This window comes from Parathielavia appendiculata, assembly GCF_033297405.1.
Source record: "Parathielavia appendiculata strain CBS 731.68 unplaced genomic scaffold N657scaffold_24, whole genome shotgun sequence".
NCBI classification, from domain to species: domain Eukaryota; kingdom Fungi; phylum Ascomycota; class Sordariomycetes; order Sordariales; family Chaetomiaceae; genus Parathielavia; species Parathielavia appendiculata.
The window spans coordinates 189,813-208,966 of record NW_026944243.1 but is presented as its reverse complement, the minus strand read 5'-3'; the positions used below and the strand labels follow the sequence as shown (position 1 = coordinate 208,966).

At 55.5% G+C, this 19,154-nt stretch overlaps 9 protein-coding genes across 9 annotated transcripts; 6 read left to right on the top strand and 3 right to left on the bottom strand.

Moving 5' to 3' along the window:
• The first annotated feature begins 9 nt into the window (after positions 1-9).
• On the top strand, positions 10-694 carry N657DRAFT_251648 (uncharacterized protein). Its single transcript, XM_062786446.1, has one exon. It carries the CDS (start codon positions 208-210, stop codon positions 577-579), a length of 372 nt encoding a protein of 123 aa, XP_062643445.1. The 5' UTR covers positions 10-207; the 3' UTR covers positions 580-694.
• A 1,076-nt stretch (positions 695-1,770) lies between these two features.
• On the bottom strand, positions 1,771-3,929 carry N657DRAFT_626514 (cysteine proteinase). The gene is made up of 3 exons (XM_062790793.1): positions 3,019-3,929; positions 2,477-2,939; positions 1,771-2,422 (listed from the first exon to the last, which is right to left on the bottom strand). The coding sequence occupies exons 1-3, from the start codon at positions 3,861-3,863 to the stop codon at positions 1,799-1,801; spliced, it is 1,932 nt and encodes a 643-aa protein (XP_062643444.1). The 5' UTR covers positions 3,864-3,929; the 3' UTR covers positions 1,771-1,798.
• A 1,129-nt stretch (positions 3,930-5,058) lies between these two features.
• On the bottom strand, positions 5,059-5,402 carry N657DRAFT_649987 (uncharacterized protein; the record flags this gene model as incomplete). Its single annotated transcript, XM_062793839.1, has 1 exon — positions 5,059-5,402. A coding segment is annotated over exon 1 (170 nt), but the record flags the coding sequence as incomplete, so codon positions are not given.
• Positions 5,403-6,175: 773 nt separating this feature from the next.
• Positions 6,176-6,981, top strand: N657DRAFT_581254 (S-adenosyl-L-methionine-dependent methyltransferase; the record flags this gene model as incomplete). The annotated part of the gene is made up of 2 exons (XM_062789512.1): positions 6,176-6,713; positions 6,776-6,981. 2 exons carry the CDS (start codon positions 6,176-6,178, stop codon positions 6,979-6,981), a joined length of 744 nt encoding a protein of 247 aa, XP_062643442.1.
• Positions 6,982-8,063: 1,082 nt separating this feature from the next.
• Positions 8,064-9,350, top strand: N657DRAFT_581353 (uncharacterized protein; the record flags this gene model as incomplete). Its single annotated transcript, XM_062789523.1, has 1 exon — positions 8,064-9,350. One exon carries the CDS (start codon positions 8,064-8,066, stop codon positions 9,348-9,350), a length of 1,287 nt encoding a protein of 428 aa, XP_062643441.1.
• A 643-nt stretch (positions 9,351-9,993) lies between these two features.
• N657DRAFT_658913 (P-loop containing nucleoside triphosphate hydrolase protein) lies at positions 9,994-12,009 on the bottom strand (the record flags this gene model as incomplete). Its single annotated transcript, XM_062794938.1, has 2 exons — positions 9,994-10,142; positions 10,209-12,009. 2 exons carry the CDS (start codon positions 12,007-12,009, stop codon positions 9,994-9,996), a joined length of 1,950 nt encoding a protein of 649 aa, XP_062643440.1.
• Positions 12,010-12,111: 102 nt separating this feature from the next.
• Positions 12,112-12,900, top strand: N657DRAFT_251587 (uncharacterized protein). The gene has a single exon (XM_062786445.1). The coding sequence runs from the start codon at positions 12,215-12,217 to the stop codon at positions 12,698-12,700; it is 486 nt and encodes a 161-aa protein (XP_062643439.1). The 5' UTR covers positions 12,112-12,214; the 3' UTR covers positions 12,701-12,900.
• A 260-nt stretch (positions 12,901-13,160) lies between these two features.
• On the top strand, positions 13,161-14,387 carry N657DRAFT_581267 (uncharacterized protein; the record flags this gene model as incomplete). Its single annotated transcript, XM_062789514.1, has 1 exon — positions 13,161-14,387. One exon carries the CDS (start codon positions 13,161-13,163, stop codon positions 14,385-14,387), a length of 1,227 nt encoding a protein of 408 aa, XP_062643438.1.
• An 884-nt stretch (positions 14,388-15,271) lies between these two features.
• N657DRAFT_684295 (WD40 repeat-like protein) lies at positions 15,272-18,821 on the top strand (the record flags this gene model as incomplete). Its single annotated transcript, XM_062796663.1, has 4 exons — positions 15,272-15,437; positions 15,590-15,879; positions 15,935-16,068; positions 16,127-18,821. 4 exons carry the CDS (start codon positions 15,272-15,274, stop codon positions 18,819-18,821), a joined length of 3,285 nt encoding a protein of 1,094 aa, XP_062643437.1.
• Between the last annotated feature and the right edge of the window lie 333 nt (positions 18,822-19,154).

Below are 19,154 nucleotides of genomic sequence, written 5' to 3'. Positions count from 1 at the left end.
GGCGGCAAGACAAAACAAGAACGGTAAACGAGTGACGTGTATTTCTGCTTCCTCAGCTAGACCTTCCCCTTATTCAACGACAGACACCGACCTACATAATTGAAAAACTTCACCTCTAAATACAATCCACTGGCCCCTGAAAAGTTGCCTCACAATCGATGGAAAAGCCAAGACTATAAGGCGTCGAAAAGGCCCGATCTATTTTCAATGTTCTGGTCCACCAAATGCCGCGTTTCAATGCTGTGGGCCAGCTCAGCTCGCTGGTGGAAAACCAGGTGGTGCCTGTTAGAAGTCCGCCAAGCAGTAACGAGGAGAGAAGACGACAAAAATTCGTTCGGACCAGTGCCACTTTCGCATCCACTAGGGGTGGGGCATCACTTCATGAAGCCTTCGTTGGCACTGGTTTGCATTTGGACTCGATTACGGACAATGCCGCCGCCACAGGCAAACAGTCCTGGATACCGTAGTCTAAGCTTTCTTAGTGTCACGCTGGCTTCGGCATTCAATTGGTACGGAGAGTTTGAGCCAGTCGCTCGGGTCAGAAGGAATACTTGGCTCTCGGCAGCTTGCCTCGCTTAACGTTGCCTATCGAGGGTCGGCACGATGGGGACTGGAGATGGAGCCCTCCACCGCGGAGCAAACAAAGCAGTCATGAACAACCGGAGAGTGGCACGCAGATACGTTACTTACAGAATGTTTGTCGCATCCAGGGCGCTCACCGCCGCCCTCATGCAAAAGCTCAATCTCTCGAGACTATCAACAGGTTTCATCTGGAGGAGATCGGGCTATGGACTTCCGACAACTACGGAGTATGGTGTAAGGAATGCGTTGTGGGTCGCTACTATGTTGCCACACCATCTGCCGAACCTTTATGAGTTCCGTTTTTAGCTGGTCCGGACGGCAGCTCTTTGCGGCTAGGGGATCGGCGACTGCGAAGCCATAACGAGTATCCAATCACGGCAAATCACCCTTCCTGATGCTCTGGGGTTTATGTGGAGACTGGTGGTCGTCGGTTCGTGCTCACCAGACTCCTATTCCAGGACTGGACCGGACCTGTCCAACGGCATTGTCACATGCAAGAGGAACCCCCGGCACGTCAATATGGAGGAGCGGTCTGGGCATGCTGTTCCCGATGCTCATCTCATTGTATATGGATTGGGATCTATTCCGAGGCTTACTAGGAGAACAGCGGTTTCCCCAAGTACGTGGATGCCTGGGAAAGCCCGAACCAGACTGTGTCCATCCCGCGGCGCATGATGGTAAGGTATCTCAGATAGTAACTCGGAAACCCCGAGGTCCTCGACGAGCGAACGTCCAGGCTTTTTCTCACGAACTCCCGTCGAGGAACGGCAATATCCCTCATCCCAGACGTCTTGGCCGAGGTCATACCTAGTTACGCAATACTTCATTGCATTGTCGGCAAGAAATCACCAGCAGAACAGCCACAATTAATTATCGGTCTATTATCACGCTGGCCATTAGGTATCACCATATTCTAACAGGTAGGTACAGGAGCTGGTGCTAAAACTATCTTCCCGGCAGACGTGTGCTCAAAGACTGTTTCCTGTTGATGACTCTTCCATTTTCCAACGTCTCAGTAAATCACGTATGATGACAGTATGTTGTTGATACCAAAACGGCTTCTGGCACCCATCAAGCCCGGGGATGCCATCTGAGGGTAGCCGTGTATGATTCTTCAACACATTAAGGTGCCTTAGGTATAATATTCATCGTGTAGTACCATACCGTGTTAAGCCACGCCTAAATAGCCCGACATCTACAGTCCCTATCCTGTCATTCAACCGCCACTCACCGGGTGTGACTTGGTCCAGGTCGAGTCGTCTATTGCCGGCAGCGTCTCGACCAAATTCCATTTTCCATCCCACTCCCAGTAGGAAAGCAGCCCATATGTCCCTTCAGTGGCCATGTGCATCCTCTGGTTAAAGCTCCCCTGAACCAGCGCCCAAACCTGCTTCACCCCTGTTCCCGCCGTCTGGACCAGTCGCCACTTGCCCGGCTCACCCTCTGCCGGGTTCTTGGCGTGGATATCATCGTTCACTCTCTCCCAGTGCTGCACACTGCCGTTCACGGCAATGACTAGCTGGAACCCCCCGATGCTAGTCTCGTTGACTGTGCCGAAATAGTCCTGGATCATCACAGGCGGTGTGTCAGGCGGGATCCCAGAGCCGAATACTTCGCCCGCCCACCATTCTGTTGTGTCCTGACCATTGCGCCAAAAGAATTGCATTGTGCCGTCCGTGCGAACGGCTACGGTATACAGGTTGCCGCGCGAGTTGCCCTCTGACTTGTAGAGGTCTAAGCCGACGTTGGAGTGCACGAGAGAGGGGCCGCTCTGGGCGATGTTCTTTGCGATGGTTGAGTTGGTTTGGGTCCAGGTTGTGCTATTGGGCAGTTGTTGCCACTACGACGGTTAGCTCTGCACTCCAAAGTTCAATGGGCGGCAAGAAGGGCTTACCTCGTTTAGTGTCCCATCAGCATGCTTCACGACCATCACCAACTGTGACCCGTCGCTCTGGACCAAGCCGGGAAACCCATCAATGCCCTTGCCCTTCAGACTGGAAATTTGCGACCACTTCTTTTCTGACTGGCTGTACGCCCACTGGTGCAGTGCTTGATCCTTGTCAACGCCAACTGCGTGGAAATCCCGGTTGAACGAAGTTCCAGCAATGGCGGGATGGCCAACCAAGGCGGTGCCCGGAACGTCCAAGATCTTATTCCACTTGAATGTGTCTCCGTCGCGCGAGACGTGATGGAACCCATCGGCAGCGGAACTGATCAGAAGCTCAAAGTCCCGGTGAGACTCGCCGTTCCCCGACTGCAGCATGCTCCCGCTCTGATGGCGCTTGCGTGTCCACGGATCCGGGTTGACATTAGCAACCCCGTATTTCGTCCAGCTGTCGATATTGCCTTGGTCATATCTGCCACCAATGTTAACAATCTTACCAGGCGGTTCCGGACAGACGGACGACCTGGGCATCCGCTCAGGGGTAAACTGACCCAAAATAAACGAAACCATCGATCCCCCACCCCTTTCCCCAAGAGTTTTTGAGAATCCAAGCTTGCTTCTCGTCGTCATAGCCGACCACCAGCGCGAGATGATTCCCCGTCGACTCGGCCACCCCATCCCACTTGTAAACAACCCATTCATTCGCCGGCTTCCACGACCCAAAGTCCGCGTACAGCACAAACGTAGCAATTAGCGGCCCATACTCATCCAGCCATCTCTTCTGGTCCTGGATTTCTCCGAGAGCCTGATAAAACGGGATATGCGTCGTTCTGCCCGACCGGTCTCTACAGGGCTCATAGCTATGTAGCGTCGCCTCATATGGGTCACACGGCCAGTCCGCAATCCCCGGCGGTTGAGCGTTTGTATCATTTACGAACATGATACCCTGCCCAGCCACCCACGCCAGCGTCTCCTCGGCGTTGCCCACGCTCTCGCAAGCCGCGCCAACCCCGTCGTGCAGGTCGGCTTCGCTCCGCTTGCTCCACACGCCGTGCTCGATGCGCACCATCGACTCGATCAGCGCGGTCGCTGCAAAGGCCCAGCAGCTGTTGCAGCCGCCTTGGTCTTGGGTGGTTGTGATGTAGTTGATGCCGGAGCGGTTGCGCCAGTCGACTGAGGTGGGCGGGGAAGAGAGGGTGGCGGCTTTGTTGGAGGCGAGGTGACCTGCTGGTGAGGAGAAGATGGGCGGCCGAATCGATGACCAGTCGAGCGGGCCGATCGAAGATGCTGGGACTGGGTCCGGCCAGGGTATTCGCCTTGGTCGGAGGATCGAGTTGGCGACAGCTACCGTGACAAGGAACGCCAATGAGAACTTGAACTCCCAAAGCCAACCCATCTTGCCCTTAGAGTGAAGGAGAAGGAGCAAAGCGCCTGAATGTGTGGCTCTCTCTTGAAGTCCGGTCGTTCACCCGCAGGCCCAACAAGACCTCCCAGGTCTGCTACACCAGCTCTTTTAACGTATTTGTAGGGGCTGAAGCAAGATCTCAGGCCGCCGAAGTCGCAGGATCCCTAAGCTGGCTGCGCGTGATGCGTCCCCGAATATCCACATGCTAGACAAGTTCCTCCTTCCGAGCTACCAAACCCGGCATCTCATCATGGTGATCATCAATCTCGAACCTGGAACTTGGCTCGCGCCAAGTGTCTTTCATCCCACCAACCATCCCACCAATTACCAGCCCGTTTCACCTCGCAACACTCCAAGTTATTCGCTGTTGATCTCCCGATGAACCGTCTGAAACGGCAGGGGACCCACCTGCATATGATTGCAATACCCATTAAGATATATCCCCCCTTTAGCCGCCACGTACTGTTCCGACGCGCATTCAAATTGTCGGTGCTGGTTTAACCGTCCAGAAAACGACACTAGGGACAGTGGACACCCCTAATCACACTCACGGGCACGGTTATGTAAGGTCGATAACTATTCAGCTCGACTTGATGGCGGTTACGTCTTAGTGGCACCGAGGATCAATCTAGTCTCCACCCACCTCCAAGTCCATCCTCTGGCTAAACCTGTTGTCTGGTTCTGTGCCTTATTTTGCTCCGTACATTTTGCTATAAGATGATGCTCAAGAATGGCTGGCTGCCCTGACCGACCGGTGCTTGCCAGGCCACCTGCTTTGCCATCTCCGATCTTCTCATACTTTGTTATATTTTACGCATATGATGAGCGAGTGCGCAGGATAAGCGAGTGAGCAGGATAAGCACGTGAGCCCCTTCAAAATCCACACAAAAACCTAAAAATCCAAGGGTAGTAAAATCACCACACTCTTTCCTTTGAAGATCGCCTTTCACAGGTAGGATGTATTAATAGAAGCATTAAGAGATTTGCTAACTGAGCTGGATATTGCTAGAACCTAGTTCGCTTAAGTTTTAAAGTCTAAGATTAAAAACGACGAGGCTTTAGCCTTCAACCTACTCACATGGATATATTAGATAAAGTTATCTTCAATATTTAGGAACTAGATAGTTAAGCTAAGTTAATTGCAGAGTCACAGATAATTTTAAATGTAAGTTGTTGAACTGTGTGGGTTCCTTGGCACCAAGATTCACGGACTGAGCACTGATGTTCAATGCGAGACTCTCAGTCAGCACAGATCCATCACAATGACACAGTTCCTGACATAGCGTCATATCATGGCACACTGTCTCTATATAAGGGGGTAATTCCCCTGGGAGGATTAGAGAGGACAATTTTCTGTTCCAACAAAAAAGGGACATTCTGAGGCACCCTAACCCACTATCTTGGTCCTTCATTTGTGTGGTCACTCTGGAATCGTGACTCCAATTCAAGCTTCGTTTCATACCTCAATCTGTTCAATACCATTTGGTTGATCTAAGCTTACTTGAGCATGTAACTGTTGGCTGCCCAACATAAGTCTGGTGGTTCTAACGAGCTTGTGTTTTCAGGGTTATATGTGGATTTCTGACGTTACTCGCTCGCTTACTTATCCCCCTCAACTCGCTTATCATATCACGTTACGTTCCTTTAAAATATTTTCCCCATTCCTTGTAACGTAATTATTCTCTTTTCTTCTAATGTTTCTCTTTCTTCTGCTGTCTTTGTTTTCTTTTACTATCTTGAATGACTACAGAAACGCGTAGACCTAGCCGGTGTTCTTGCAAATCTTGAAGTGCCATGGAAATCCGACTTATCGTACTTGAAGGTTAAGTGTTACGGTGTAGTATTGCCCGACGCTGGGGCCTAGTCGTTCTTATTGACCACAATGCCCGAAACCTTGAGCTTAGTTAGATGTGAGCGGGACTTGACTTCCACCGATAGATTGATTCGTACGCCAGAGAACCCTGTCCGTAGAGAGGGAGCACAGGATGGGTATAGGTCGGTATCTTATGGATTAGCAAGGTCAAGTTGTAATCTTTCCGTGGTCACAGCGGCAGATTATTTCAAGTCTTGGCACAGAGACACAGAACGTCCCTGCAGCTCTCCGTTGCAGCCGTGTCGTGGGACACAACGTCAAGCGCGGGGTCTCTTTTGTCCGCATGACTGTGACTCAACGCTTGCCGGGGCAAGGGACAGACCTCCTGGGGAAGTTGTCTGCGAGTGGTTCTTGATAACTTTGGATGACATTTTCCCAGCACAAGTTTTGATTTTGACGTTCACTTGCTCGTTTCTATTTGTGAAGCGCCATGGCGCCGCCTCCAGGACCTCTCGCCATCTCGGCCAGCCCCCGGGTGCATGCGCTCCTGGCACGCCTCCACGCCGCCTCGGCAGCCCAAGAGAAGTCACTCTCCCAGGTCTGGTTCTACCTGAAGCGTTTCATCACCTTTTACATTTCATCCAGCGCTTGGGGTCCTGCCGCCGATGACCACATGCGTGACAAGTTCGTCGCGCTCGAGGAGGACAAGTGCCACTTCGTGTACCTGCTCGCCCGCAGCTCGGGTGCCCTGAACATTGTCGAAGCCGGCACTAGCTTTGGCGTCTCTACCATCTACCTTGCGTTGGCCGTCGGCCAGAACGTCGCCGACCAGAAGGCGCTGGGGAGGACCGTGAACGGCAAGGTCATCGCAACGGAGAAGGAACCGACCAAGGCGGCCCGGGCGAGGGAGCACTGGGCCGAGGCCGGCGATGAGGTGGCAGGTGTGATTGAGCTGCGCGAGGGCGATCTGCTCGAGACGCTCAAGAGGGATGACATGCCGGAGCAGGTCGACTTCCTTCTCCTGGACAGTGAGTTAATCCCAATGTATCAGTTGCGAAGAAGGGCGAGTTTCCCTAATAACTCAACACAGTCTGGACACCCATGGCGCTTCCAACTCTCCAGATTATCAAGCCTCGCCTCAAGAAGGGTGCAATTGTCCTCGCGGACAATACCAAAATGGCTCGCCCTTTGTACGCAGAATACCTCGATTACATCCAAAACCCTGCCAACGGGTTCAAGACGACCGAGATACCATACTCTGGAGGCCTGCAGATGTCCGTCTACCTCCCAGAGTAGAGAACACTAGTGAGATTGGGCTTCATCAGGCCGCGTCGGCCACTTCTCGGTTGGGAGATGTCGAACTAGAAACTGATCGGCAACGGGCGCCTCTACCTGCACCACGAGACGATGTTTTGGTTGTTGGCTGGTTGCCCCAATGCCCATTCATTAAGGGATTTATTCCAATTCTTGCTGATGCCTCCGGGTTTGAATTGTTGTAGGAATGATGAGCTGTTCCACTGCTAAAAGGGGGTTGTTAGGGTGCCAGAGCAATCGATGGATTCAGGTTCATGTTGAGGAAGCGGATATGCATGGAGTCTGGTACAGTGATAATAAGGTGGCTTTGCGAAGGGGGAAATGAATCGATGCGCCCTGCGTTACTGGGTTTTTGGTGAAGAAGCGAGTCCGAGGCAAGGCTTCGCTCAAGCCAGATAAGTCAGATCCGGACGCAGAATTTTCAAAGACGTGGCGGTAATGGCTTAGGCGACGGCGTGGCTGACGGCTCGTTGAAAGGGCCGGCGTTAGCTACTAATCTACTATATGTACGGTGTGGCAAGTACTTGTAAAATTGACAAGTCAAGTTTGAAGTCATACTTACTTGGTTCTAAGCCCTGTTTGACTTTGTCTGACTTGGTAACTTGGTCAAGTATTTGCCTTGAGCGAAGCCTTGATCCGAGCTGTCATATTTCCAATCAAAATTGGAACACATTGACCATTGTGGGATTCAGCAACTCTTCGTGAACTCCGAGAGTCACACGGTGGTAAGCTCGGGCGTTAGTTTTCCCATCGCAGCTCTTGGCCGCGTCTGTTATCTGGTGCACGTGCTTGCGTGTTAACTCATGCCTGCTGCCGAGGGGCACCGCGTGCTGGGCGCAAAACACCCCGTTCGAAGTTCTCCGACGGATCCGAAATGTTCTTTCCTCGGTCTTCGGTCCGCAATAAGTCCGATGTCGAAGGATAAAACTTACAAAGAGAGGCCATTCTCCCCAGTCTCACACAACATGGGAGAGGGCCACCCAGAGGCCGAAAAGCTTCCCATTCTCAGCCAAGAACTGTCCTACTATTTCGATTCAACTACCGGCCAAGAAATCTCGCCGAACATGGCTCAACAACAACAGCCGGCCGTCCAACTCATCTCCAAATCCGACTTCACTACCCAACATGTCGTGCCTGTCTCCCTCCCGACCCCGTTTCCGCCTCTGAGCCCGGGACAAGCCCGCATTCGCACCCACACTATCTCTCTGACCACGAACAACTTCACCTACGCCAGGCTCGGCGGCATCCCCTACCTCGGCTGGTGGGATGCCTGGCCGATGCCGCCCTGCTCCTCCCTGCCGGCCCCCTTCAACGAACCCTCCACCCTGGCAGGGTATTGCCGGGTTCTGGCCTGGGGGTACTCGGCCGTCGTCGAGAGCGCCGTGCCCGGGCTGGAGGTCGGCACGCTTCTGTTCGGCACACAGCCCATCGGCACGCTGGCCGAGGTCGTCGAGCTGGAGAGCATTGAAGATGTTGACGGGCATTGGAGGGAGGTTAGCGGCCGGAGAAAGCATCTCAATAGCGTGTATAACCGGTACATTGCCCGCCCTCGTGACGACACGGACAGGGAGGGGATGGGGTGGGATGCGCTGATGAATGTGTTGTTCCAGTCGGGGTATATGCTGAACCGGTCTGTGTTTGCGTGGGAGGAGGGGGTCAAGGCGGTGCATCCGCTTGGGGACCCAGCGTTGCCTTGGACGGAGGAAGATGCAGATCTTACTGGAGCCGTGGTGGTTATGCTGGCGGCGTCGGGGAAGACGGGGCTCTCTTTTGCGAGGGAGATGAGGGCTCGCCGGCCGAGGGAGAAGCAGCCTGCTAAAGTCATCGCGGTTGGGTCTGCCAAATCGAAGGAGTTTACTGTTGGCACGGGGCTGTTCGACGAGGTGCTGCTCTACAGCGACTTGGAGGACCAGGCATTTGATCTGGAGTATAGGTTGAAAGGGGATGGTCGGAAGGTCTTGTTGATGGACTTTGGGGCAAGGGGAGGTGCTGTTGACCAGTGGGCCGAGGCTCTGGAGGCCAAGTCCAAGAACCTGCAGGCGTTGATTGTTGGAGGGGATCCCCTAGGAAAAGAGATCAGTAAAACGGGGAAGCAGACTGAAGACCCCGCGAGCGGCGTCGCCCAGTTCTTCGCAGGGGCAGTCCGGGATCGCGTTATCGAGGCTGGCGGCGCCGCGAAATACTTTGCGGACCAGGAGACTGCATGGGCAGAGTTCAAGGCAACCAGAACAGTTCCCGGTTTGCAACTCAAGCGGGGAGAAGGCCTAGCCAGCTTCAGCGAAGATTGGAACAAGGTCGTCAAGGGGGAGTATGGGACGCATATCGGGCTGGTCTACGGATTTCCTGTCTAAACAAGGCGCCACTTAGGCAGACTCAATGAGAGACAGGAATTGTTACGTGCGTTCTCATCCGGAGCTGGACTCAGGCCGGGTATTCACTTTCGACTTGTTGAAGAACTCGAGAAGACCCAACTCCTACACCATACCTGTTAGTTCACAGGTCACGGGTGCGCACCTTCCAAGTCTAAAGGGGGTTATAGACTACTGAGGTATGGATGGCGACAAAAGAACACAACGCATGGAAAGAATCAAGTTCGCTTCCATATTCATTTCTTCGGCTTGCCGCGGCCTTGGGCAACCGGACAATTTGAGTTATCCCGTCAAGGTAAATGGGCAGTGAAACGCAATTGCTGGGATATGGACTTCACTGTCTGCTGGCTTCCGATCTCTGTCCTCACGAACCATGGGCTCCCCAGCAGACGACATGCCCTCAAACGGCACTGCACCTCCAAGTCCTTTAAATCGTTTCTTCACATACTCGTATAATGTAGGTAATAATAACATACACGGGATGACCTCAAACCACACCCTAGCCACAAGCAACACCGTGACCCTTTCTGGGGACGCCGTGTATCCCAGCCCACTCCCACATTGATCCTGCACTCTGACTGCTATGCTAAGCTTCTTCTCTCGTTCTGTGCGTGTTTCAATCGGATTATGATTCCTCAGAGCTCTCCGAAACCCCGTTCGTGAGAGGATGCTGTTTCTCCGTGGCGGGCTCCGTCACACTGCCACCATCGTCTCCTCGATCAATGGAATCAGCCCGAATATTGTCGCCGGCTGCGGCAACCACATCCTCCCCTACTGCAGCACCGTTCGGCGTTTTATCGTCCGCGGGTCTGGTAGAATCGGGCTGTCCATTGGGATGACCGTCGAGGCTCTCCTTTGTCTCGGCCTCGGTCTCGGCCTCTGCGTCATTCTGTTGTCCCTTTCTCCTCCTCTTCTTCTTGGCCTCTTCCATCTTCTGCTGCAGTTCCTCGAGGTCTTCGTCAGAGTCATAATTCCGCATCGCCTCGGCCAACTTTGCTGCCTTCCTAAGCTTCCGCACCTTCCTCTTCTTCTTCCTGGCTTCAGCTGCCTTCTTCTCCTTCTCTTTGGCTGCCTCGATCGACTGCACCTCCTCCCGCACCCACTGCTCGACATTGGCCGCCGCATCCAGGGGCGAGTCTCGGTGGTTGAGGAGATAGCCCTGCACCTGCGCGGGTGTAAACAGTTCGTTAGGGATCCTCTTTCCGAAGGCGAGCGCCAGCCTCTGCAACTCGTCCTGGGGAAGCTGCACCGCTCGGTCCGCCGGGGCCGCGCCATCCGCATCCGGGCCGTACATGCGCAGGAACATTAGCTCGCTGCTGCGCTGCGAAATGTGGCCGAGGTAGATCATCCTGTCGACCCGCCCCGGACGCACCAGGGCCTTGTCCAGCTTCTCGGCAAAGTTGGAAGTCATAAGCACGATACGACCTTCTTGAGACGCCACGCCGTCAAGGACGTTCAGCAGCCCCGAGAGTGTGCAGTCAGAGCGTCCTCGGGCGTAGTCGCTCGCATCGTCTTCTTTGTCTGAGCCGTCGTCGCTGTCATCGTCGCTGCCGCTGTCGTCCTTCTTACGGGTGCGTCGCTTGATTCCGACTGCGTCGATGTCTTCGAGGAGCACTAGACACCGCGGGGGCAGAGCGGTGAAAAGCTTCTCGAGCACTGCGTCGTCGGAAACGCTCGGCATATGCAGCAGGTACAGTTCCAGTCCAAATCTGCCCGCGAGAGCGAGCGAGAGCGACGTCTTGCCGGTGCCGGGAGGTCCGTACAGGAGAAACCCCCTGCGGTATGGGATGCCTCGCCTGTTGTAGAACTTGCGGGTGTTGACGTCGAGGTAGTTCTCAATGTCAGCCACGAGCGCCTCCTTGACTTTCTGGTCGAAATGCACCGTCTCCAACGGCCGCAGGGGCCGCAGAATCGTCATGTCCCAGCTTTCGTCGTACCTGCGCTTGCTGATGCGAACAGTGATGTATGCTTCGCGCTGCTTGTCCGCAAATTCGCGGCAGGTGTTGAGAAAGCGCTTGATGGGCTCGACGGACCTCCCCAGACACATGACTACCAGCGGCTCGTCGCCCTCGGGCGCCCCGGCATACTCATCCGGAGTCCTGGCCCAGGAGCTGTGGTAATGAGAACTGCTCGTCAGGATGCGGCGCACCATGAAGATGTTGCGCTTGTGGATAAACCAGGTGGTCCCGAAGGTCGGCAGGTACTGCACCGGCATCCGCTTCTCATGGTGATAGTCGTTGCGCTCTTGCGACACGCGGCGGTAGGACCAGGCGTCGTTTCGAATGGTCTCGGAGCTGGCAGTCAGAATGCGCGTGCCCTTCTTAGCCAAGACGTGGGCGCCCAGCCAGTTGAGCACCTCGCGGTTGAGCCGGTCGCTGCCGCCGATGGAGATGGACGCCGTGAGGAAGCGCACAATCCACCAATAGATCTTGGATCCCGTATCCTGTATGCTCTGGGCGCCGCTGGATGCTGCGCCCATCAGTGCGGCAATGGTGAGGAGTGTAGTGACGTCGAGCCGCAGCCATTTCTTGAAAAAATCTCGTAGCACCGAGAAGCCGGGGACGTGCCGTTCGAAGTCCTGAACGGAGGTACTTCCGTCATTCAGCAGCGATGTGCCCGCGAGGGCTAGTAGGTTGTTCATGATGTAGCGCGACCAAGTCACCGAAGTGCCCAAGCGATTCGAACCCAAGCGTGGCCTCTCAATAAAGAGGTTGATAGAAATTGCCCTCCGCCACTGGCGCTGAGAGGCTGAGATCGGGATTGACGACCAACATGACAGAACACGAGAGTGACAGAGGAAAAAGATCAGGCAACTCGGGTCGGGACAACCACGTCGTCGCCGGCTGATGCTGCAACCTTGCACACAAAGGCAAAAAGACAAGGCAGCAGCCGTCCAGTTCCCGGACTCTCACAAAGCAGCATGCATACCTCCGCTAAAGGCGCTTGTTGGCTCTCTGAGATGCAGGTTCGGCTGTCAACCCATCAGCGTATGGTTGGCTAGGCTGCAGTGTCCCCACAACATGCGAACTGCAAGTCTGCAACCTGCAGGGAGCCATCCGGCGGGGGGATTCGGCGCCAACAGCGACAAAATTCAGGAAACATGGGGGACCACAGCTTGGCCACAGCTGGTGAGACAAGATCGGACGGTCGGAGTTGGCCGATGGCCAAGGGCCAGGGTCTTGGCGCCCACCCCACAGTTCATCCGGCGCTGTCAGCCCTGTATCTGCCGAGTGTGGATCTCGAAGGTGTGTCAGAGTGGTTCCCCCGTCGCCTCCGGTAGCTCTCAAGCTTCTGCAACTTGTTTCCGACCAGCAGCTCCCAATGGGGAATAAGAAGTAAGACAAAAAAAGAACGACACAGAGCAAAGCAAAGCTTGAGACAAGAAACCAAAAGAGGAAGAATGGTGAAAATGGTTGAGTTGCGCGCTAACAAGCAAACCAGGCTGGCCAGCGTGGATGTTAGAACTTCTGGTGGGGTCCTGAGTTCTGTTGACTGAGGGGGCGGGGTGCGGGGGGGGGTGGTAACTTAAGGTTTGACATGACGTCGAACCTTAAAAAGTGTCGGGTTCTAATCTTCAGGAAATACGTCGAAGACGCATCTGGGAAAGCACCTGAGGGTTTTGACTTTACGTGGAAAGCGCGTTTGTTGGGAAAGATACACTTGCTGCAATTAGGTTAAAGGACTGGCCCAGTCGCGGCCAAACTCGGACCTTTTTTTTTTCAAGCGTCGTTACAGGCAGATCCAACCGCCCACAACTTCGCGAAACCGTCGATATCCTCTTTCTTTTTCAACATGCGATTCGCATCTAAAAAGCAGACGGTCGAGGCCATCGACGAGCAGGCCGGTATCACACTCCTCATCGTCGAGCCTGAGGACATGTGGCACGCCAACAACCTGATCGCTGCCGGAGACGTCGTTCACGCCCCCACGCTCCGCAAAGTGACGACAGCGACATCCACCGGCTCTACCGTCAACAAGAGCGTACGAATAAATCTGTCAATCAAAGTCAAGTCGACCTTCTTCGACCCGCTCGCGTCCGAGCTCAAGGTTTCGGGCACCGTGGTCGAGGAGAACGACTATGTCAGCGTCGGACAATACCATACCATCACCCTCAAGTACGAGAAGGCCGACATCAAATTTACAATATGGAAGAGCGCCGGCTGGGACTCGGTAGCTCTGCAATCTCTTAAGGAGGCGCTGAGCGAGGACAAGCCGGAAGCGATTGCCGCCGTCGTCATGCAGGAAGGCCTCGCCAACATCTGCTTGATCACCGAAAACCGGACCATCATCAAGCAGCGCATCGAGAGCTCGATACCAAGGAGACAGGCGAAAGATACGTCAGGGGCCATATCGTCCTTCTTCGAGAGAGTACTATCGAACTTGCGCAACACCATCGACTTTAGCATCCCACGCACACTGCTCCTCGCGAGCCCCGGGTTCACCGCCCAGGACTTCCGCACATACATGCAATCCGAAGCAACCAGGGCGGGTGATAAGGCGCTGCAGCGTATCGTGAAGGAGGCGCTCGTGGTGCACTCCAGCACCGGCCACGTGCATAGTCTAAACGAGGCACTTAAGAGCCCAGAGGTTCAGAAGAAGATGCACGGCACAAAAGTCGCGACCGAAGCGAACCTAATGGACAAGTTCCACGACCTTGTGCGAAAGGATGACGGGAGGGCATGGTATGGCACGAAGCCAGTCGAGAAGGCAATTGCCGAGGGTGCTGTGGGCCGCGGCGGAGGAGTGCTTTTGGTCAACAATGCGTTTTTCCGAAGTATGGATGTGGCTACAAGGCGGAAGTATGTTGGCCTAGTAGACAAGGTCAAGGAAGACGGTGGGGAGGTCAGATTGCTCAGCAGCGACCACCCAAGCGGCAAACGGCTTGAGGGATTCGGCGGGATCGCGGCGATTCTGACATACCCCCTCTTCGACCTGGACGAGGAGGTGGAGCAGGAGGGCGAGAATGATGCTGCGGGAGCGGATGCGGATAACGCAGCAAAGGGCACGATGGTAATATGAGAGAGACAATGGAAGTTAGCAGCGGCCGAGTCATCTTTAGTACAGTACCTTACTTACTTTCATTTTTAATAATTACGGTAGCGTTGGGTATTTTATCAGGCCCTGTCGGGAACTAGCGGCAATTGCCGGCCATCACCTGGGACACATCGGTCATCTGATTTGCGACCAAATGCTGTGTTCGTCCCCTCCCATTTTCTTTTCTGTTCACACAATGGAAATGGACAGGCTCACGAAATTGTACCTGTGTCACGGTCAGCTGGCTGCCAAAATCGGCGGCGGAGGATGCCCGAAGTGGCCCCGTCTGACCGGCACCCTGAATGCACTTGGGCTCGGTACTTGCCCACCGAGCATCTGCCAACTCGATGATGCAACCGTCTGGACGCTCAACCTGGAAATGCAAACATGTTACCCACTTCGACTCTGTGTCGCATCACACATCATAAGCAGCAATCAACGCATTTTGAAGACAATCCCTCATCTTAGTGCTCTATCGATCGTACCCGTCCCAGATCTTTACACTGAGTCTCTCCGTCGAATCACCAAGCACGCGCTCAAACACACTGGTGTTCTTGACATCCGTTTCGCCTTTGCTGTGGATACCTGAGACAGCGGGCTTCCCCTTGTTCCAAATCCGACTCCGCGGGAAGACGCACACGACGAACAACAGCAGTTGGTGAGATCCTCAGGAGAAAGGTGCCACAGCCTTGGCCAATCAGATCACACCGAAAGGACGACCACGATTCCGCCGGCAGTCGGATCTTTCCAGACCCCGAAAGCCACTCCAGGTTTCGTCAAGTGTCAGGGCATCGGGCCCCAAAAACAGCGATTGTACAATTGTTCATTGGTAGTACCCCCGGGCTTACGGTGCCGGGCATGCCGGGAAGATGACGGGAATCTGGTCCTCAATAAAGGCTGCGGCGCCGGCACTTGCTCAGTCACAGCAGCCGCACGAAATCAGCACCGCCCGACCACCTTCGCCCCCGACGACCCCAGGCGCTGCTCCGACGTCGCGGTCTCCGCCCAGGCCTTCCACTTCACTCGACGCCCGCAGTAAGTCTTTATTCTGCTTTTCCTCCCCCTTGCCTAGAAGTTTGGTGGATAGTTTGGCGCAGAACACCGGACTTCTGTTGCTTCGGTGGTGACGCAAGCAATACGCGTATCCCCCGTATTCAACCCTGGTCGAGAAGCTCATGCATTGACAGCGCGCACTCGGAGCCAAGACTCGACGACGCCCCAGTCTCACTCTCGAAGCCCGGGCATAAAAAGAGCTTCTAGACTCTCGCGCAATAGCACCAGCATTACCATCAAGGCAACGAGTCAAGCTAAAGACAGAGATACCGAGACCGAGGATGCAGGCGAGTTTGGCGACACCACTGCTGCAATCTTGGGGACTGGAAACGGCTCAGGGAGCAGCGCTGATGTAGTGAAACCTGCGCCGTCTACCCCGGCTTATACGCCTGGCGCCAGCTCTGCGATTGATCCTTTGTCACAAGTGAGCCCGGAGGAAACCCTCGCCTCAAGGTTGCCCGCTAACGTCGGCTGCGCAGCAAATCTTCATGCGGAAGAACACCGAACCGTCGATCCCACAGCGACTGACACAGATGGCCGAAGGACTTGCGCGCGCCAGCTCGGACCTCTCAAGAAATGTGGTGACGACTAGCGAGGCGGCCAAGGAGAAGAGGTAGGCTCGGTTCCCACACAGATCCTGCGAACGGACAGCTGATGGTTTGGGCCGTCAGCAATAAGAAAGGGGGCTCGTTCCTAAGCAGGTTAAGCATGCGCGGCAACCGAAAAAAGGACTCGGGGGACCTGGACTCGGATTCGGAGCTCGGCAGCGAGGCGCGGATGGACGGCTCAACTGCACACGTCTTCAGCGAGACACGGGGCACCCCCTTGATCGGCGGAGGCTACGTACCCCACCATAAGGAGCCGCCGCGATACATACGAACGAGGGCGACCAATAAGCGAACCCGGGAGTTCAACCGCATGTTTCTCGCGCAGGAACTGGTTGGGACACGGCCGCCAGAGGCCAACGGAGACTCGATGGTTGAGGCGGGGAAGGCGCCCACGGTATCTGTCAGCGTGGCTGGCGCCAGCGACAGGAAGACCATGAGGACAGGGGGCGCCATCTGGGCAACCGAGTTCAGCAAGGACGGGAGATACCTCGCTACGGCAGGGCGCGACCGTGTCGTCAGAATTTGGGCTGTGCTCTCAACACCCGATGATCGCCGTGCTCACGAGGATGACGAAGCCGTCCACGGCGACGCTGGGGAGAGGCTTAGCGCGCCTGTTTTCAGGGACCAGCCGGTCATGGAGTTCCACGGGCACACTGGAGAAGTTCTCGATCTCAGCTGGAGCAAAAACAATTTTCTGCTGTCGTCCTCGATGGATAAGACGGTGCGCTTATGGCACATGAGCAGGTCCGAATGTCTCTGCACGTTCAAGCACCAGGATTTTGTCACTCGGTTAGCGTTCCACCCGCGAGACGACCGCTTCTTCCTGGCAGGCTCCTTGGACACCATGTTGCGGCTGTGGAGCATCCCCGACAAGGCGGTTGCCTTCTCGGCCCAGCTACCGGACCTGGTTACCGCCGTCGCCTTTTCTCCGGATGGGGAAATCGCCATCGCTGGACTCTTGAACGGGCTCTGCATGTTCTATGAAACTGAAGGGCTGAAGCTGAGCTCGCAGATCCACGTCAGGTCTTCGCGGGGTAAGAACGCGAGGGGGAGCAAGATCACTGGCATCCAAACGATGGCCATCCCGCCACCAAACCCGATCAACACGGCGAGTTTGCAGCCTCCAGGCTCCGCCTCGACATCGGTGAGGTCAACAGATGTTACGAACCCAAAAGAGGCGCGGGTGCTCATCACCTCAAACGACAGTCGAATACGAATTTACAATCTTCGCGACAAGTCCCTCGATGTGAAGCTCAAAGGGCACGAGAATCAGTGCAGCCAAATCGCGGCGACACTCTCCGACGACGGCAAGTACGTAATCTGTGGAAGCGAGGACCGGAAGACGTTTATCTGGAGCCTGACTGGGACTGAGGTCCTCGTTCAGGATAAGGACAAGTCTCCATGTGAATATTTCGAGGCCCATGGGGATATCGTCACGACAGCGCTCTTTGCCCCCACCAAAACTAGGATGCTGCTTGGTCAAAGTGGCGACCCGATCTACGACCTCTGCAACCCGCCACCTGTTGTGCTCCAAAGCCTCGAGGAAGCCGCCAGCGCCGCAACCAGCCAAGTAGCTCTTACGAACGATTCGCATCAGGCCCCAGTTGAGCCGGCCTCCAAGCGGCCCGAGCCGAGTCCGGCGTATATTGCAAGATCGACTCACTATGATGGCAACATTATCGTCACCACAGGCGATACAGGCATAATAAAGGTTTTCCGGCAGGACTGTGCGTTCGCCAAGCGGAAGCACGACAACTGGGAAACGAGCAGCACCTTCAGCCGCAAGCTCACAGCCCATGGCGGCAGTTACGTTGGTGGCGGGCTGGCGAGGAGTGGTAGCGTCCTGACACGGACGAGCGCGGGCAGCACCGCACATAGCAGAAGAGGCTCGCTCAGTCAGTCTATTGCATCCAGCACCATCGGTTCTCATCAACTAAACGCCCTGGGCGTCCACTCCGATCGTATTCTCAGCTGGCGGCTGGGCATTGAGCACGGCGGGGACAGGCGCTCTGCTCTGCTGGCCAACGGGGGCGGCACACCGGCCCGTAGCGAGCGCTCTCTCAGCCCAACCAAGGCCAGCCGAACGTCGCTGAACTCGGCGTACAACCTGGCAGGGGAGGCAAGGAAGCAACCCTATGGCGGTGCCTCGCCGGCTCGGAACAGGGCGGACAGCACCGTGACGAGCCCGACCGCGAGCGTGCTCGGCGCCCCATCAGAGAGGCTGCTGCCGACGCGGTTGGTGAAGGACAATAACGACCGCCCAAACAAGGAGCGGCGAAATTCGAAAAAGCAAGAGGAACCACCATCAGTCCCGCCCACGCCAGGATTCACGCTGTGCTCTGCTGCCGAGGAAACTATGAATAGCCCGTCGACGTCGGACTCGGCCGGAGGGAGCTCATCGTTCTGGAACCTGGGTCGGTGGCGTGGGATTACGGGCTTCAGGGCGTCGTCGTCGAATCAGGGGACGGCGGCAAATCCGCGTACGAGGATCAGCGGGGGCCGACCGTCGCTGTCTAAATCGAGGAACCAGACAGAAATTTCCTGTGATGAGCGGGAAGTGGATGACAAGGACAGGGGTCAGGGAGAGACAGGCTCGAGGCGACAGAGTGCAGGGATGGTGTCTGTCAAGGGCGCGGGCGATGATGCTCAGGCCGATAGGAGGATGTCGATTCCGAATGCGGCTTCGCTTCAGCGAGAGGGAGAGTCTAATGTTCCGACTGTTTCGACGGACGGTGGCAGGGAGAAGGAGGGTCCGTAAAGACAGGCGGGAGACGTCGACGGTGATGCGACGCCGATTCCAGGGGCACGCCCATGGCAGTAGGCTGAATTCGACGTGACATACCTGAACGAGGTCGACGAAGCGACGTGGTTGGAGTTTTACCGAGGGTACTTCCCGGTTGCATCTGATGCGGCGCTTTTGCATGTACGGTACGATAGATGTTGGCTGACTTTGCGGAACACATTTGGGCTGGGGTTAGAGACGTATGATACCACTTGCACCAATTCTCGTCGGGCTAGTTCCTGTGCCCATCTTACCAAACAGTCCCATTGTGCAGCCCAGGGTGCTGTGATTTGTTCATGCGATGTTGAG

Excerpts from the sequence above, each read along its gene's own strand:
- N657DRAFT_251648 (XM_062786446.1), top strand. The coding sequence starts at position 208 with ATGTTCTGGTCCACCAAATGCCGCGTTTCAATGCTGTGGGCCAGCTCA.
- N657DRAFT_626514 (XM_062790793.1), bottom strand. The coding sequence starts at position 3,863 with ATGGGTTGGCTTTGGGAGTTCAAGTTCTCATTGGCGTTCCTTGTCACG. Across the intron at positions 2,940-3,018 it reads GATGGTTTCGTTTATTTTGG|ATATGACCAAGGCAATATCG; the intron begins GTCAGTTTACCC and ends CATTGGTGGCAG. Across the intron at positions 2,423-2,476 it reads CTGATGGGACACTAAACGAG|TGGCAACAACTGCCCAATAG; the intron begins GTAAGCCCTTCT and ends TAACCGTCGTAG.
- N657DRAFT_251587 (XM_062786445.1), top strand. The coding sequence starts at position 12,215 with ATGCTGCAACCTTGCACACAAAGGCAAAAAGACAAGGCAGCAGCCGTC.